The 18,660-nt window shown below is 38.5% G+C and overlaps 1 protein-coding gene across 10 annotated transcripts in view; it reads right to left on the bottom strand.

The window, feature by feature from the left end:
* The window catches only part of USP3 (ubiquitin specific peptidase 3), a 43,364-nt gene that overhangs the window by 15,368 nt on the left and 9,336 nt on the right, over positions 1 to 18,660 (bottom strand). For 5 of the 10 annotated variants that reach the window (XM_064388880.1, XM_064388875.1, XM_064388876.1 and 2 more), the window contains 5 exons: positions 11,310 to 11,441; positions 11,150 to 11,210; positions 9,265 to 9,396; positions 3,328 to 3,411; positions 1,782 to 1,863 (listed from right to left, as the gene is read on the bottom strand). In XM_064388880.1, coding sequence (XP_064244950.1) covers positions 1,782 to 1,863; positions 3,328 to 3,411; positions 9,265 to 9,396; positions 11,150 to 11,210; positions 11,310 to 11,441 — 491 coding nt within the window. The remainder of the gene's footprint in view (positions 1 to 1,781; positions 1,864 to 3,327; positions 3,412 to 9,264; positions 9,397 to 11,149; positions 11,211 to 11,309; positions 11,442 to 18,660) is intronic. The other 5 variants (XM_064388879.1, XM_064388881.1, XM_064388882.1 and 2 more) reach the window with 2 other exon arrangements.

The raw sequence follows: 18,660 nt of genomic DNA, 5'->3' as shown, positions 1-18,660 counted from the left end.
AAAGTACCAATCCTCATCTATCTTTTCCCATGTCTAATGTGCACAGTGTGGCCACCTCCAGGTTGTTTTCAAGTCACCAGCACTAGTCTGAGTCTCAGTGGGATTCTGTGATGGCCAGAAGGGTTTTTGAAAGACAAGAAAACAGCACTTATCTGGGAAATAAAACAGTCACGTTAGACTGTGCAAAGAAGAGGCAAAGAGTTGAAAAAAGAGAAGCAAAATACACACCATTTAGAACCTAGAACAAATGAACCCAGAGATGTGCTTGCTTTTTGTCAAATTATCTCCAGGGTGAGTGGGGAGGAAAGGGGAAAAAATGTGGACAACACTGCATTTATCATTCTAGAATCTGCAATATTTGGACACATTTCACTGTCCACAAAATACCACACTGGAAGTTCATCAGATTTCTGGGCATTCTTCATTGTTCCAACAGAATTTAAAAGCTGGGCTTTTAAATCATTTAGCGTCTCAAAGTACAAATACCACAGTGTCCTGAGCACAGTATTTTCTCACTCTTGCCCCAAGTGGCACAGCACTAATGCAGCATTGCCCCTGCAGTTCAAGATAAGATTCAATATGCTAACAATAAAAAATAATCTGTTGTTAGAGGCAATATTGAAGTATTAATAAGACTGACAAAACAGCACAGAGTAGGAAGAATAAAAAAAACATTTAGTTCAAGCTTTCTAAGTCTGTCTTGTCCTTATCTAAACGTTGCCTGGAATTTTTATTTTGGTTTTAACTGGCTTTCAGTTTTCCAGACAATGAAGTTGGGTACTGCCATAGCAAAAAAGCCCCACTATTTCTCCCAAGCTACCTCAATCTCTGCAAGATTGGGACAGTGCAGGAAGGTCAGACAGCACATTCAGACAAGCCTAAACTGACTGTAGTAGTGCATTTTTAAAAGTAACTAAACCCTTCTACTTAGTTTAGTAACTAAACTAGGCTTTGCTCTACCCCGGGCTCTTATTCCCATTCATATCCCCTCAGGCAGCTGTTCCTATGGCTGAAGGATCTGCTGCTCCAGCTCCCTTTGGTGACACTGCTGTCCCACAGCCCAAAAGCTCTGCTCCATCTCTCCCCCATTTTCTCAAGGGTAAAAATGAACCAGTTGAATACAGCTGGGTCAGTATCTCCCCTCTCCATCCTCAAATTCTGGGAGAAATTATGAAAATAAGAAACTCCCGTAATCCAATCTGTGCAAAAGAGACATCTGACTTGTGATGTTCTTTGTTTGGAAGAAATGATCCAGCCCTTCAGCCATCTAGCCAAGGCTGGATCCTCCTCTCCTGGGTGCTATCCTGCAGATCTGAAGTTAAAATAGCAGGAAGACAAATGGAGAAGAAAAGCTTAAAAACAGTCCGTAGTTCCTATTGAAAGCAAGTTTTACTGAGCTCTTTTAAAAAACTGGTAACATTTTTTACTTTTTCAGAACAATTACTCTTAGCCTCCCTGAAGAATGTACCTCTTCCTTTGCCTTCCGCACCTGGAACAATAAAAACCCCAAAAAACCAAAAAATTACAAAAGCTCCTTGCCTCCTCAGTAAAGCAAAGCTCCATCTTGACATGAAACCCTTCTAAAGCCCAGGAAAGTTCAGTCTGCATCAACAGAAATACAGCAGAGCATCAGCCATGTTTGTGTGTGAAGAGGCTTTTTCAGGTGTGTGGCCAGAAGATGCTAAAGTGCACCAAGCACAGTCTGGGTCTAGGCCAACTATAAATCTCAGCAGGTTTACAAAAACCCTTTAAACTCCCTGTATCTGATCTGTTGTACTTACATTTACTTTCAATAACTTGCTGTTCAGAGATGAGTTTTCCAATAGTTTTCTTTTCCTATGTCTGTCTGATGTAAAGGCTGAACTGTTGGAAAGCAATTAAAAGCAGTTATTTACCAGAAAAAACGTATTGTGTGAAATGGACTAGAGAAAATCCACTCATGTTCAACAAAGTGATTCCATTTGTCACCAGTCGTCACTGACAGCAAACAGGCTCCCCATTGCTGCAGTATGAAATTGGCTGCACTTCCCTCAGGGCACAGCCCCATGGCCCACCAGTGAGTTTACACAGGATGTTCTGCTCAGGGGTGTTTTCCTTCAAGAGTGGCCTTAGTAGCAGCTACTTGTCATCTAAAATACTCATCCTTCTCCTAGGTCAAAGAAATTAAGTTCTTCTGTCAGGAAAATAATCTAAGCCTTTAAAAACACAACTTAAAAAAAATCAGGATGAAATTAAGTTACCAAAAATCAAGAATATGTGGAATGTTAGTACTTGTGTATTATAGCTGACTTCTCTTACTTAAAGAAAAATACATGAAGTTCTAACATTTGTGTAATACTAAGTTACAAAAATAATTGCTTAGTCTTTTGCAAATCAATGGAAATTAATGGCCCCTCAATTAAACCAGTTGATGATTTCTCTCTAATTTGATCCTGCAATCATAGCTTGTTTTAGGATTTGGTTGGTAGGTTTTTTTCCTTTTTCTTTCTTTTTTATTAAAATGCCCCCCAAGCATTCAAAAATTACCATTACACAGAATGGAAGCCTCCACTGTATCTTTTACCCCTCTAAGAAGTTAGATTGCTTGGATGTTTCTAATTCACTTCTCATTATACTTAAACATCTTTACATCTCATAATGTACTTGACAAGACCATCAAAAGAGGATGGAAAATAATGAAAATATTAATATAACCTACCAAGTAATTGATACACTTAGCTCAGGGAGGATCCAGAGATTTCCCCAGATCACAGGAATTTCGTAGCAGGAGTACTACGTGAACTCAGAGGCATTTTGATGTATATGGAAGCACTGAATGCACCCATATTTCTGCTTGGCATTAGGTAAGATTCGGGCCAACTGTGCAAACACTCTTTGTCCTCTAGGACTGGCTACAGCACAAACACCACCCAGGATCAGATTATCTGCTTTCCAGTGGAACAGCATCAGACAGAGGCAAAGGAAAAGATGTCTCTTCTGTGCAGTTCCAAGTTCGTAAGTCTTCTTGATCTTTTTGCCAGCAAATCGAACTGTACAATTAATATGAAGACTACTTCCACCTGCACTTCTTGAATTTTTCTGATAAAAAAGCTGTTTTTTTGACAAAACTCTGACAACAGAGCAAGACATACAATCATGATCAATCAAATCCATTTGCTCTGCACCGCTGCTTCTCAGTGATGAAAAGGTTTTTAAACAGTGTCAGATACACAGAAGGATCAAGACACACGTAATTAGATACATATACACATATGAAACAAATACAACTTCAATGATGCACTATTACAAGTCTGCCCAAGGAAGTCTGGGTGCAAACGAAGTACTTACTTTTCCAAGTTCTGTAGGTGCTCTCTGACCTTCTGCACCAGGCCCAGCTTGGTATCATTGACTACAAAATCATCACAGCGATAACTGCAAGAAAAACATTTTTCAGAATATGCAAAGCACCTCAGTGAAGCAGATCAAACCACACAAGCCTATGTGTGGAAAGCACAAAAGAGATCCAGTGAAAGATGAGAACTGGGGAGCACAACACCTCACACTGAGCTTGGTTCCCTTTGAGAAACCCCCTCCAGCAGAAGAGGGTACAGGAACCATCTTATTACATGGGTTTTCTGCTACTTTAGTTCTCTATTAGAAATCAAAAGCATGATATACTGCCTGGTCCAAGGCAGAATTCTAGTTCAACAAAAACTGAAACAGTGTAACGAAAAGCAGACTCAGTAGTCTATCCACAGATTCATCAGAAAAGACTAACTGACCCCTGGTAAACAGAATACAAAGCTTTTATTAATTTTTAAAATATTTTAACATTGTAAGTTATCACTGAAACTTGAAGTGCTGAACAGATATGTACAAAACATAAAACTGTGCTACTGAATAAACACCAGGGAAGAGGATGGACTAAGAGATCTCTTGAGTTTTCCAAAGTCAGGCCAAAAGTCTGTGGCAACTTGCACCTCATGCTTAACCACAAATATCATTCAATCACTCACCAGTTTCTGTACATACTGTGAAGTGTCAAATAACAGCTTCAAATTTTGGCAGGCAAGTGAACAAGTGAGAAAAACTAACTTTGGATATGTTTAATATCAGAACTGTAGCTATGTCTCTCCTTTCCCTTTGGCACAAGAGTGACTCAAATGCAAAATACATCATCATCATCACCTCAGGCTATTCCTATGCTGGAGCAGATCCACCTTTGCTTCCTAATTTAATGAAGATGCTGACTTCAGGCACAACTGGAATTCACAACACTTTGTTGCATAAATCTGCAGGTATTGCCAGTGTTACTTCATACTCTACATTCTTGAAAAGGCTACAGAGTTGAGAAAGTAAAGGTCCTTGCCACGAAATGGAGACTCTAAGATCAGAGTGTTCAGTACCTCTGAGTTTTCCCTCTAAGAAAAGAAATTAACAAGACACCTCTCAAGACATCAAAACATTGCACGCAGCAGTTACGGTGCGGCAGCAGCTCTCTGGCCACAGAGGGCAATGCACAACCTTCCCAGGCACTGTCCTGGGGAAAGGCTGTGAGAAGATCAGAGAAAAGAGCCATAAACATTTCTTATTTTCACTTGCTGCATCTGTTGTTGCGAACATGTGGAATGTGTTATGGAGATTTGTTTACCAAAGGGTGGTTTCTTAATTGGCCAATGGCGATGGTGTTTAGACTGAAGGACCAATTGGGTCCACCTGTATCACATGACTTTCTGTAAGGGCAATGGGTTTCTTAGTAAGTATAGTATAAAAAAGTGACTGATCAGCCTTCTGGAATCATGGAGTCAATGCTAATTATTACCCAGCTGGGGGCCTGCAACAACATTATGGGTACTTACACAAGATCTAGAAATTAGTAAGATTACCAGTATTTTTTCTTTTACATTTTTAAAGATTGCCACAGACCAAGTTAGTTTGGAAGGGGGAAGAAGTCCATTAATGTGCTTATTTTTCAGCCACATCTTAGATAGTCCTTGTCAGCTTTTTCAGCTACCTACAAAGGCCTAATGAGGTGCTCCTGCATTTGGCACTCTCACAGGACCCAGCTCTCAGGCCAACACTCAGAGCATACAGGCTCAGTCAGCTAATACACAGCGTGGGACTCCTGAGCAGGGGCACCTTGGCTGCACTAGCACAATCACACTGCTACTAATGCTGGAGTAGCTACTGTTGAGAAAGCAGGGGATCGAAGCAGATACAAGCTCACTGAAATCCTCAGTGAGAACTTATTGCTGAAAGATTATTTCATTGCTCCCATGCCCTGAAGATCACATTAACCTTATTTTTGCACACCAGTTTAGCACTTGCCCCAAGATGGAAGAATAAAACCAAATACATTTACTAATGTCAGGGTCTTTTCAACACTGGAAAAGTAATTGTACGTTTCCCTTAGAATCAAGAGAATCCTCTGTTTCTCTTTTTAATAGGTAGGTTTTTTAAAACACCTCTCTTGCAACACTGAGGATTCAGCACTACTATTAGAAATAACAGCATTACCTCCAAACTATTTTGGATAAACCAAGTAAACAGATTTAGAAGTAGTCTATGTTTTAGTAACTTAAATTTGCTAAGCCCACACACCTTAAGGGTAAACTGGTGAGAAATTACATCCTATATGTGAAGCTCCCACTCAATTTATGATCCTCAGGATTATCACAAATTAACAAACACCTTTTTTGGATACAGTAGCTCTAAAACATACTTTAACAGCAAGGAGACAGAACAAATTCTATACCTTGCAGAGGGTCCCTTATATGGCTTAGCATAGTATTCTCCTCTATACACTCTACTTTTAGTACCTCTGCTACCTCCTAGCCTCCTTTGCTTCTAAAATGGCATTAAGCCAGCGCTCTGGGAACATGAGTGCTTACTGCTGTTACAGTGCTTAGGAGGGACAGAACTTCATGCTGTGTTTAAAAGCCCTGACTAGATTTGAAGAATTTGAAGGATAGGAAAAATTAAGAAAACCCAGGTTTCCTTAGTTATGCCAACACCTTATATGGATAAACAAAGAGCTCAAGTTTTACTGTCTGGATAAAAGGCTTTTTACTGTTCTTATTTTCACTGCCTATAGAATGCAATATAATAGGACTAAGCAATCTCATTTTCCAATGCACCAGCACAGTAAGTCTGGTTTGTTTTTTAAAGAGAACCCTCTTCACAGAGACTAAAAAATAATTTTTCTATGTCCTTGACAGTTGGGTTATTTTTACACCAGCCAGGAACACACACACCCCTGACACAACTGTGTCCCTTTAAGGAGGGGAATGAGAAATCTGACCTGCAAACTGTGTCTGCGATTAAATGAACACAGGAAACATATTATGCAAATATATCAACAGGGGAGCCTTTCTTCTTCAGTGCCAACTGTCTGTGCACTAGCACAGAGAAAACCAATTTACAACAGTCCTCTTTCAGGAAAGTTGGGTTCTTACACGTATCATTTTACTTCTTGTGCACAAAAAATTCCCTAACACAGAATGAGAAAGTACCCTATGACAGTTTGTAGACAAAAAAGATCTGTACTTCTTACAAACTCTTTGTGTGTAGTACTTTAGAACTAACTGAATGGCTGATTACCTCCAAAAAGTGGGAGTCAGGACGCTCTTTCTCAGCAGTTAAGGTCTCAAACATAATTTAGTCTGACTGTTTAGTATTGCATCTATTGTCTCAAAAGTGACCAAAGAATCAAGAAGAGTTGTACTCTCATAACAAAATATTGACAAATTCTCTCAACTTTTCCACTGATAAAACTGAGTGGTTGAATAGGAGAACTGAGTAAGCAAAGAACAAAACCCTCCGGAAAGACTGCATTACAGGTTATGGCATGGCCAAAGGAAGGCAAAGGATCAAACACTGCCTTCTTAGAAAGCCCACACAGGCCTGCTCACTGATACTATCATGCAAGCCAAGGAACACAGTAAACTGGGATCCGTGGGATAATTGGAATAAGAGCATCATACTCAACTTTGTGCAGTAAACAGAACTGCACATAAAAATATAAAAGCTGGCACTGCATCAAAATATCTGCATTATTTTTACAGTAGAAATAAAATTCAATTAAGTCTTACGATGTTATTTTATTGACTTTCAAATTATTGAGGCAGCCCATCCTGGTAGCATAAAACACTCATCTTTACATAAAAGTTCACTTAAAAGAACCACCATGGCATAAACTCAGGACTGTCTACTGGATTCACATCTACACTGCAGTTCACAAATAGGCATTTCAAACCTATTGAAAGCCCATTCGCTCTCCACGGTACCTAATTATGTCTCAAATTTACCCAACTATTAGCTTTAACTGGCAGCAGACTCCACAGCACTGTCCAAAATAAAGGGGGAAAAGTTGATCTGGATGCTTTCTGTTTCATCTTTAAACTTCTGTGCTCATTTCAACTAGACACAGTAACAAATTCAAGTATCTTTCTCTGATTATCATGTGGGAAAAACCTGAAATATCCTAAATGAAAGCAAAGATAAACTGCTTTTGAAACTTGTTCACCTTCACATTAGCACAGGAGTTATAATTTGCTGGTGAATTACCCATACAACAGGAACTCCCTAAGGCAAAGCTGGCTATAACTAGTTCCAGTTCATCCACATATGACTCAGCCCTCAACTACAGCAGAAAAGACATCACATGCTGAACTGCTTCCGTTCTGTGCTCCCACAAACACACACCTCCCCAGGTGCAGGTCTGACTGCCCTGCCCAGTGCAGCCCCCAGTCTGGCTGCTGGCATTTTGCAATGCCCACACAGGGTTTGGGATAAGGTCAGCAGAGTGCTCAAACTTGCTGCTGTAACTCATCAAGCCTCAGCAAGTTTGGAACACTATTTGTCATAATGGAGATACAACCAAAGACTTCAAATACCCTGCCAAAATTCCCCCACAGATTATTACCTTCAGAATGACTGGAAGACGGGGCATAATTCAAACAAAACAAAAAGCCACAACTTAGAACTCGGCTGCTACCAGTACTGACTGGGAAAGTGAAACTAGCTTCTCACACCTGTTGCAATGCTGGTAACCTGTGCATATTTACTCCTTGGAAAAATTGACTGTTTTCTCATGTATTCACACAGGAGCAGATAAAAATACTGGTCATTAAAATAAAATGCAAATAAAAGCAAAACTCCCCTACATCACAAAGCTACTCAAGCCTTTAGGGTATGCTTAAATAGCTACAGCTGCTTCCACCATCTGAACAATTTTTGAGTTGCTCTGAACAACCTTTCTTCAGGTGAAGTCACGTAACTGAGGTTTTATTTGCAGGGAATAAAAATATGTGTTACAGAAGCATTCCTCATAAAACTACTTCGAACAGACTTTTTCCCCTAATGAACTATCCAAAAGACACCCAACTATTTGAATAAAATACCCATTAGAGCAGCCACATATCCAGTAATTTTACAAGACTAAACAGGGATTTCCCCAAGATTTACACAGCTCAAATCATGCTCTGCCACACTGCACAAGTAACAACACACATAGGAAACCATGGAGCAGCTGCAAATGGGAAAGCACGTGTCAACAGGTTTGCTTAAGGGGGAAGAGGATGGAGGATGCTGAGGCAAAAACCAGTGCTTTCCACTGACTGTCCTGTGGTGAATAAGGACCATGGGGAATCTAACATTAGCAGCATCAATATTAAATTTCCCTAAACAGTGAATATCATACTGCAAGAACACCACAGAAGGAACAAGCCCAAGCCACTGCACTGCTTAAAGAAACATTTCTGACTGTTTTCCTTACTCTTGCCAGAGACTTGATGCTGCTTCCCAACAGGATCAGCCACTTTCCCAGACTCATAGAAAGTACATGCACAAACACAACTTGAGTTCAGATCTCTTGGGCAGGAACTACAGTGTAATAGTTTACCTTCTGAATCCTGACAAATAAAGCACATGTGAAAGGCTCACCAGCTTGATGGAAGGAGCAACACCAAAGAAATAGCTTTCGCAATTAAGAGGTTTGGGTCTTCACATACCCCAAAGCAAAGAGAAGAACTCCAAACCCCACAGCATTTATTTCAAAAGGTTTCTTCTCTGTTTAAGACATTTGACATGTGAGAGTTTAGTTACAGCCAGTAACTGTACAGTGCTGCAATACACATGGAAAAGCAGAGTGTTCCAAAAAGACAGGTCTGGAAAGCAAAAGATGAAATGCTCAAAAATGTGTGTAATATAATGCTGCACAAGAGTCTGATGTTTTTGCCTTCTAGTATATAAAAAACTGTCAAATTACAGTGTTTAAACCCTTACCAGTATGTACTGTAACTACTGCAATCCATACACACAGTATGCTGAACTTTCTCCTGTTTTTCTGTTTTCTTATGATTGGTCATAGGAATCTGTGCATCTTCATAATGCTTTTTTGCATGGCCATTCACATATCTAAAATAAATGTAAAAGAAAGAAGTTTATACTTCTAAACAGGTAGTCAACATACATTAAAAAACAGGAATAAAAAAGGCATCCAATATTTACAACAGCATTAAAAAAGACAATTCATTTGTGTGAAAACACTGGCCAAATTTTCTAATGTTTTCTCCCTTCACTCTCTTCTGTGGTCCAAACTGGCCCCTCCATCTCCTTGACCAAATCCCAGGATCTGTGCTCCTAACAGACTAATGCACTTCCACAACTGAGAAAATCCTGAACTCCATTTCCCCACACCTGTAATGCACTTAGTTCTCTGTACTGCCTTCACATATACTCTTCTTACAGCTCTACCTTTTCTCCCCCAGCACATGTGTTTGGGATCCCTTTAACAGAGTGCTGACTCCCATTTTCAGCTTTCCCATTCTGCAGGATTTAATGTTACAGATATCGAGTTCATAAACTTGGGCTCTGGAGCTTGTGGTTACATAAGGGAACAAGAAATCTAAAATCCTGCAGCTCTTTTGCTGACACAATGAGGATTTTCATGCTCGAAGTCTGATATATAGGAAATTAAGCACCTTTAATTAAAAAAAAAAAAAAAGAGCCCTAAGGTATATTTTATCTTCTCATTCAATTATTTTCCATTCTAAGGATTGGAGCTGTTTGGAAAGAGAAAAACACCTGCATAAATAACTGACTCAATATCTACCAACTGCACATAAGAAAGGCTATTTGGAGACAGTAGTAATTTTTTTTTTAAGACTAGTAACAAAATATTCCAATTATTTATTGCACACCATGAAGTATCTCCCTCTCTCTTAGCTCCCACCAAGTAGAAATTTATTAAATAGATAAATAGAGGGGGGAAAAAAGGGTCAGTGTCAAAAACTCTTAATAGGACACATTATTAAACTGTAGCACTTAGTGACAGCCAGATCAAACAACCAAAACCTGGAGTTCATTCAAACCACTTTAAAAGACAAAATCACTATGTTTAATAATGCTTTCCCAGAATACCAGCACACCAGCACAGATGTTACCCAAGAGACGAAAACATGCTCACATCTCAGATAACTCTGAGAAAACATGCTCACATCTCTGTCTAAATGTCAATACTAACTGCATTCCACTAATATGTGCATCTCAAACATTTATGTAGCAGCACATTTTCTACAATTATCCTGACATATAAATAACAGCATTGACTGTATAATTCCTGCACAATTTATTTGGTGTACTTCAACTAATACAAACATCAAGGTGAAGTCGGAAGGAATTCTGATGGCAGCTACTTCTTACATTCTATGGCAATAACTTTAGGTCCAAAACTATACTACAGTACATTTAAGGTATTTTCAGTCTCAGCTGAATAGTTGCTGTTTCTCTCAAAAGAAGGTGTGCCAACTTGTGGCTTTGCAACAATTCTTATTGTGTTTATCTTATCACAAAAGAAATATCTTCCACAGAATGGAACGTTACAATAACCTACTAAACCATCTGTTCTCCACATGCTTTTTGAACTGAGCAATCAAATTTACTGTCCATTTTACTTAAAAAACCCAATGAAATAAAACCCCCATATCTTGAATATAATCTCTGGACTTCTCATAAAGTAGAAAGAACCATGTTAAGCACAAACATACAATGTTAAATGAGACAATGAAAGGTTTATTTCAGGGAAATTTTGAACAAAGTGCCTCAGAGTCAAGCAACAAAGGAGAAAGATAAAGGTGTGATTAAGATTTGCACACTAACATATACCCACCTTCCACAATGGACACTCGAACACGTCAGACAGACCCAGGGACTTTTATTTGACCGGCACACTATAAAAGATTTTTAAAAAAAAGTTGTCAAATGAATGAAGTCTACTTGATTTTAAAATACAATACAAGAATATCACAATGACAAAAACAGCGGCAAACCTTCCAATGTTTTCTTTTGGCTTTTAATAACAGTCCAGTGAACACAGGATAAAAAGCTATGGCTCTTCTGCTTCATAAAACTTGTTCTACAAGGAACCATTTTAAAGAAGATATTGCAAGAAGTGTGGCAATCTGATAAAGAAGCACACAGAATAAATTACTGTGCAATACATGTTAATACACACCATTTATACAATGTGTATTCCTACGCTACAGTGCTGATATAGAATTTATCCATAATGACTTCACCCTCAGTCCCGCACAAGCATCTGAAAAGTTAAAATGTAACACCAGTGCTGTGCTTCACAATCTACTCAGCACATCAGAAGAGGTTATCTAAGTTTTTGGCTGTCATATTTTAAGTGTAGAAAATTTAAAATATGGATGTTTTAAGGTAAAGGCCTTAAAAAAAAAACCAAAACCAAAAAAAAAAACCAAAAAACCAAAACCAAAAAAACCCCAAAACTAAAACCCCAAAACCAAAAAGAAAAAAAAAAAAAGGGGATAAACACTAAAAAAAGCTGAAACACCATCCTACCATCCCAGGGTAGGGCCACAGAAATGGGATATTCCAACTCTAATTCCAGCCCAGCAGGTCACTGAAAGAGGGATGCTACGAAATACAACACTTAGATTTGAATGAAGCAAAATTGTTAACAACTATCCATTATCACAGAATTTACAAACATGATAATACACTTCCAAATACCCAACTAATATGATGAAAAAATTAAAATAAAATGCTAAGTGCACTGCTACAAGGGCAGAAAAAAATAAAATACAACTTCGATTATCCCCAAAATACAAAAGGGTATGATATCAGACCCATAAATTTTACACGCCATAAATTTCTGCTACTTGGAACAGTCAGTGAAAAGAGTCACAGAGGAAAGAAAAGGCATTGGGAACTTGAGGGTCTGTGAGACCAGGGGGTAGAAAGACAAAGAGAACTGACCCTGGTTGTACATGTAAATTACTTATATTGTTATTCATTGTGGGAAAGCTTGAGAACAGTCCTCCCTTTCTGGAGTCACACCTTAAAACAAGAACTGAAGCAGCACAGAATCTGCTCCAGGGTAGGATCATCTGAGCAGGCTAATTCAGGACTCAGTTCACCAAGCTACAAACCATGGTACATAGTAAACTGTTAAGATCCAAGACTATCAGAGAAAACCAAGCTAAGAAAAGCAGTTTCTTTATCGAATTAAATGTTCATTAAAAAGGAAGTTATCAATTTTGATTCAAAAGAGAACTGACAAGCTTAGCTATTTAGAAGAGCTACTACATTTTTCCACTACCAGATGTTACCTTTTTGATTTAAATCAGGTGGGAAAAGAAAGAGTACACCGCTTTTTAAACAATTGTTTTCTGTATTTGAATTTATTATTACAAATAGCTGTTGTATTTCAATTCAAATACAGAAAACCAAGGCATGTTTAAAATGAGACTGTTACTGCGTTACCTGGGGGAAAAAGGCACATCCTCCAGAAATAATTTATGAAGTAACTTCTTCAAACTCTTTAGTCAAGACTCCAGAACTGCTTCCTTCAGCTACTTTACTGGAGAAACAGATTGTCTCACAGGTCTCAGTTATCTGGCATTGGTTCTGCAAAACCCAATAAGTCTATTTCTAAAGCTGCTTATTCCCACAGCTGTGATGGTCATCTTGCAATAGACAGAGGGCAGCCAGGTAGAGCTGTTTTGGTTTGCATTTCAACTCAGGAACATGGAAGAAGTTTGTCTAATTTAACCAAAACATTACCAAGAAACCCAAAATTTAACACTGGCAAACAGAAGAGAAAGGGAAAGATCTTACAAACAGCTATTATCAATTAAAAATGGGCTAAAGGAACCAGTGGTCTACCCTGATACAATATTATTTGCTTGAATTTACGAACAGCAACGTAAAATATTAACCAGAAGAGAGAAAAACCATTCATGCACTTAATCTGTGCTGTGTGAAGAACACTACTTTACACTTTCCATGCCAGGAACATAAAAAGGTCTTCCTAGGATTAAAATCCTAGCAGAAACTTCCCATTATGAAATAACATGTTTGCTTTCACTATGTTATCATCTACACATGGAATTGGTTCTCAACTAGCAGGTCAAAAGCACTATGATGGAAACTATTGCTCCTACTTTCCACCCCTACCAGACAATTATAATTTCACATTCAGGTACTTTAAATACCTGTACTGCTTGTTTGTCAAGTGTTAAATTATGCTGAAGGAGTGCTCATTCTGCAGGTTTACGCGTTCTGCACAAAGCCAGCAAACAAGTCCAACCTCTGCACAACACCAAAAAAAATTGCATACACTAAAATTTTCCATCTTTCCTATCAGAGAATAGGAAAAGATGGCTCATTTGTTTACTTTAACTTTTAGGAAGAACTTTGCCCCAGTTGCATCACATCAGAAATGTGTAGTTTATCTTCTGCACAAACATCTCCACCCACATGGAAGTGACTCCCACTAAGATTAAACACAGAATCCAGTGTTAAATCTGTGACCTCCAATTGCTCTGTTCTCAGAGAATTACACAACTGATTTTTTAAGACATGGCTGGAGATTGCATTCTGTATTTCTCTGAGACTGGCTCAGCAGATAATTGCATTAAAGCCTGGCTCTCCAGGCATTCCTCAGTTCAGATCCTGAAGCAGTTATCATCTTACTACTTTATAAATTAAATTAGACTGGAAGTTTCAGGCATTACTTAGGACTCTATCAAGACAGACAAGCACCATGGAATGCAAAGCAAAATCACAGTCACTGTCCAGAACTACTTATAATCTAAACTAGAGGTAGACACTTTGGCTTCATGTATAAAGACATTGCACATTATTCCTTTCAGATGGGGTACAGACATGAATACAGTAAGCTTCAAAGTAGGCCAGAAGTGAGAGAGAGTGATCCATAGCAAATCCCTTTTCAATTTGAAGAACATTACACAGCCCTGGAAGTTGACCCTTGAAACAGATTTGGGTGTTCTGGACTTTCAGGTCACACACACTAAAACATAAGGAATGATTTTCACTTGTATAGGTACCAATATATTGACTCCATAATCAGTTTTCCAATTGGGAATTTGGAGGTTTGGTTTGTTTTTCTTTAAGCACTACTTAAAAAAAGAGAGGGGAACATTACATTAGCCTCCCTTACTTTGGATTAAAGTTATGTTCACACACTGTAGCCCCATTAAAAAAATTATCTGTCTTATTTAGTGGTATACAGACCAAGGAACATTGGCTGCTTTCTCAGCTTGGACAAAAGTTTGGCTACTGAACAGTTACCAACTGCCTCAATTTGCTGTATTCTTAGAATAGATTCAAGTGGTCAGGCAAAGACGACACTAACGTGTCAAAAGAAAAGGGAAAGCAAAGCTGCAATGCCACAATCTTATCTGAGGCTATTTGCCACCTTACATCAAAATCATCTTAGTTCAGAAACTCAGAAACACTTTTTTTATCATGTAATAGGAAGAACTCTTTTACAGAATTATTTCTCTAAGTAAAACCTGAATGCTGATGTGTTACACAGTCTGCAAAGCCCTCCCTCAATGAAGAGGAATTATCAATCCAGCCCCAGGAGAGTAAAGACTCATACCTAACTTTGGGAACACTCAGAGACGTCCACGCAGCTTCCACTTTTTGCAAATCACCCGGATAAGGTTATCTTCTCCTTAAGTGACCTTATAAGGTCACTGAGTTATGCCAAATAGAATGAGCAAGATACAGCTAATGAATTTGGTGTTCTCTCACCACAGGGTCCCCACCCCATCCTACCCCCATGATCATGCAAATATGTACTTTTCGTGCTTGATGTTTTTTTCTTATTGAAAACTGACTCCAAGTGCACTCATGTGAAGCATGAGTGCTCCTGGCAAACACTCATTTCTTACACAGCAAAGATGCAAACTGTCACTGAAGGAAAGTTACAGCTATGTAAAGTATACAACAGACCTGTGGAATGAATGGGTTTGTTTAAACAGCACACTGCATAGCTGTAAAACTGGTAATAGAAAAAAAGCAGCAGGAAAAGGAAGAGACACACAGGAAGCAGTTTTTATAAAGCAGCCAAGTTCAGAAACCTGCAAGATGCAGTGTCTGCCAGAGATCTGGCAGCAGCACAGCTATGCGACTGACACAGCGTGACACAGCGTGAGCTGTAGAGCCAGAGCTGCTACAGAATTGTCCTTACAGCAACGGTTTAAAATAGCCCTTCATTGCTACACTAAAGAAAAGGTCACCAAATATCAGCACATTAAGAGAAATACTTTAGTTCTTCTGTTAAAAGCACATTGACTAGAAACAAGATTAGGGTCACTAAACTATTTCCAGTAGTCTCCACAGCCTTTACCAGACAGCCTTTATCAGCCTGGGCTCAGCTCTCAAAAGGAGCTGTAGCAGCACTCCCATGTTACTGGCCCAACTATAGACCTCAATAACACAGTGACCTGCACAGAAACATATCCGGACTAAATGACCTCTGGTCAGTTCACTTTATGTTCACACAATGGGTCAGCTATACCAAAACAAGCTAAACTGAATTAAAAAAACCCCACTTTTGCTCTACTCAGGAAGAAGGAACAATATTTACAAACTTGTGGTATCAGTGGTACACTGACACTGTGCTGGTGAAATAATCCCACAAACACAAGCACTTGGTGACAAACAAATATCTATGCTACATAAGTACAGCATGCTGTATCATGTGACACACATGTGCCTATGCAAAAACCCCACAATAATACTGTTACAAGAAATGGACTACTTTTCCTTTCTCATACCTTTATCTTAATTTTGCCTTAAAAATCTCTCAGTGTCCTGTTTAATTATGATTTAGTAATGGGACTCCCATTTTGCTCCTTAAAGAACCTAACAATTGCAGCAAAAGAGAGCCGGGCAGTCTCCACTAGCACCATGTGAACAAAAAAGCAGCAACAATCCACACACCAAAATGAGAAACCCCTTCCTTGTAAAACATGAACCTTTTGCTGTGACACACCAGGCCTAAGGAATGAGACTGAAAGCTACCTTTTCCAAGAATATGGAAGTAAAGGTGTGAGAAATTTGCAAGCAAAAATCCTGGTGACAAAAAATTCTGTACAAGTATTTAACCAAATTTACAAAAACCTCTTTAGTAATAGCATTAATAGTAAATGCAAAGATTTTTCAGTCAAAGGATTGAAAGCATTTTTCAGAAAACCCATTTCTATTTTACAGGTAAGAACAAGAGATTGAATCTTTTACCAGCATAGATCAGAAATGAGCCTACTAGCCCATACACCTTAGTCTTTTAAATGATTTTAACTGCAGCCAAGGGTAAGATATCCCAAAAGCCATCACTCTACACAAAATTTGTAAGGTGATCTGCCAAAACAGTTCTGAATTGAACACACAGAACTTTCCATATGGAATATACAACAGGCATCAGGTGTTTGAGAATCATCCATGAAAGCTGGTGTTCTAAGTAGGGAATCCTCAAGTTATTAACCTATGAGAAACATCAAGGAGACAAATGCATTGGATGTGGTCCCTCCTCTGGACTTACATGCTAGAGCTGCAAAATGGTTCTGCCCACTGCTGGAATTCACAGCTCTGGAACTGTCTCTGGATGAAGGCACAAGTTTCTTCAAAGACTGAATAAATCAGCAGAGGAGTTTTCTCCACAAAATGCCCTTTCATTCAAGATGTGAACATCCCCACGTTTAATGCATGTACCTCCTACCCTTGAAAGACCTTATTTACAGACAACTTATAAATGCTGAGGTAGCACTGCCAATTTCTTCCCATGAGTAAGTACTTCTTTTGGGGAACAGTGAGACAAAACAAGAGACCGAGTGAAACTTTCACCCAGCCTAGCAGTTACAGCTTTCACCCAGGCTGCAGGCTCCACAGCAAGGAATATCTATGCACTCTACATTCAAGATCCACCAAACAAAACGCTCAGTTATTAAAACTGAAACTGGAACCAAGGATTTTCCACCAAGATGAATGGACCAAATCACAACATTTGAGAGCCACATGCACTCTTTCCTCCTGGCCCACAAACTCACTTATAAACCAGCGTATACAATAAACAGCATCTCAAGGCAAAAATAACAAGTCTTCCTCATCACAGAACATCAGTCAAGACTGCAAGGTTTGTGGATACGTCCAGAATTAGACACTCTGGCACTGAAAAAAACATCTTATTAGCAGAAACAAAGAAGCCTTAAAGAACACAGGTATCTTCCAAGGTACATTAGTATTTTTACCAGCAGCATGTAAAAATGCCTAGCAGGCAATGTAAGTTCCTTACTACTAAGTACACATACACCAACACAACTGATCAGGTTCCTAGCTTCTCACAATCATTTGTGTATTTAAAAAGGCAGTTCCTTCAAGTGTACACACATGCTTTATTATTATCTGACCTTAATGTATGTTTATATTCAGGAGGAATCAAAAGTACTGAAAAGACAGGGTAGGCCTTAACATACCCAGAAGTGCAGTAAGAATACTAACACTATCTTATCATCTAGGAACAGGTTCCTCAAAGTTAAATACAGAGTTAAATGTGCATGGTTGTTGACTGTAGTTTTTTTTCTGTTTGGGTGGGGAATGTTTAAAGCGTATATGCATTTGGGAAAAGCATCTGCTCCATATTTAAGAAGGCCAGTGAATTCGGGGTGAATAACTGTAATGAAAGTCAAGTGACTGAAAAAGGAAGTAAATGTTGCAAGAGTATTTTTTAACCCCTGAGCAGATGAAAGCCCCATTCTAAACAAAGAATGCAGGAAAAGGAACAGGCTTTGAAAACTAGTGAAAACTATGAAAACTTTGAAAACTATGTTCTACACTTAGAAGCCAGCTGGTTTTACTGTCCAGGTTTTAAAGAATACTCCCATTTGTTTTCAAACTTAATTTCAAAAAGTCTTTCTTTCTCTCCTTCCCTCTGCCCTATTAAAAGAAGTTAATGCATGCACTAAATTTGCTCTAAACTCTTAACTGTTACAAAAAAAATTTCTATTTAACAATATGTTGCATAACTTTCATTTGTATGACACTTCACTGCATATTTTAGAAAAACAGCATTCTAGCCAAAATGAAATCAGACAGAAGGGGAAAAGGTTTTCAATTATACTATTTAAAATGCTTTGTTCTAAAATGAGCTAACACACACTTAAATAAACTAAAAGTTAAGAAAATATTAAGGAAATTTCAATTACATTTATATCAAAGCAAGAGAACCCATAAGGAAGCAAGTCTCCTAGTAAGCATTACTAAACATATAAAAATGTTAACACCTTCTTTCACAATGAAGAAAAGTCTCAACAGTATCAAGTCCTAGCCTGACTCAAATCACAT

The sequence above is a fragment of the Passer domesticus genome, chromosome 14 (assembly GCF_036417665.1).
Source record: "Passer domesticus isolate bPasDom1 chromosome 14, bPasDom1.hap1, whole genome shotgun sequence".
In the NCBI taxonomy this organism is placed as follows: Eukaryota; Metazoa; Chordata; class Aves; order Passeriformes; family Passeridae; genus Passer; species Passer domesticus.
Note: the sequence above shows the minus strand (reverse complement) of the source record. Positions and strands in the feature narration are given on the sequence as shown.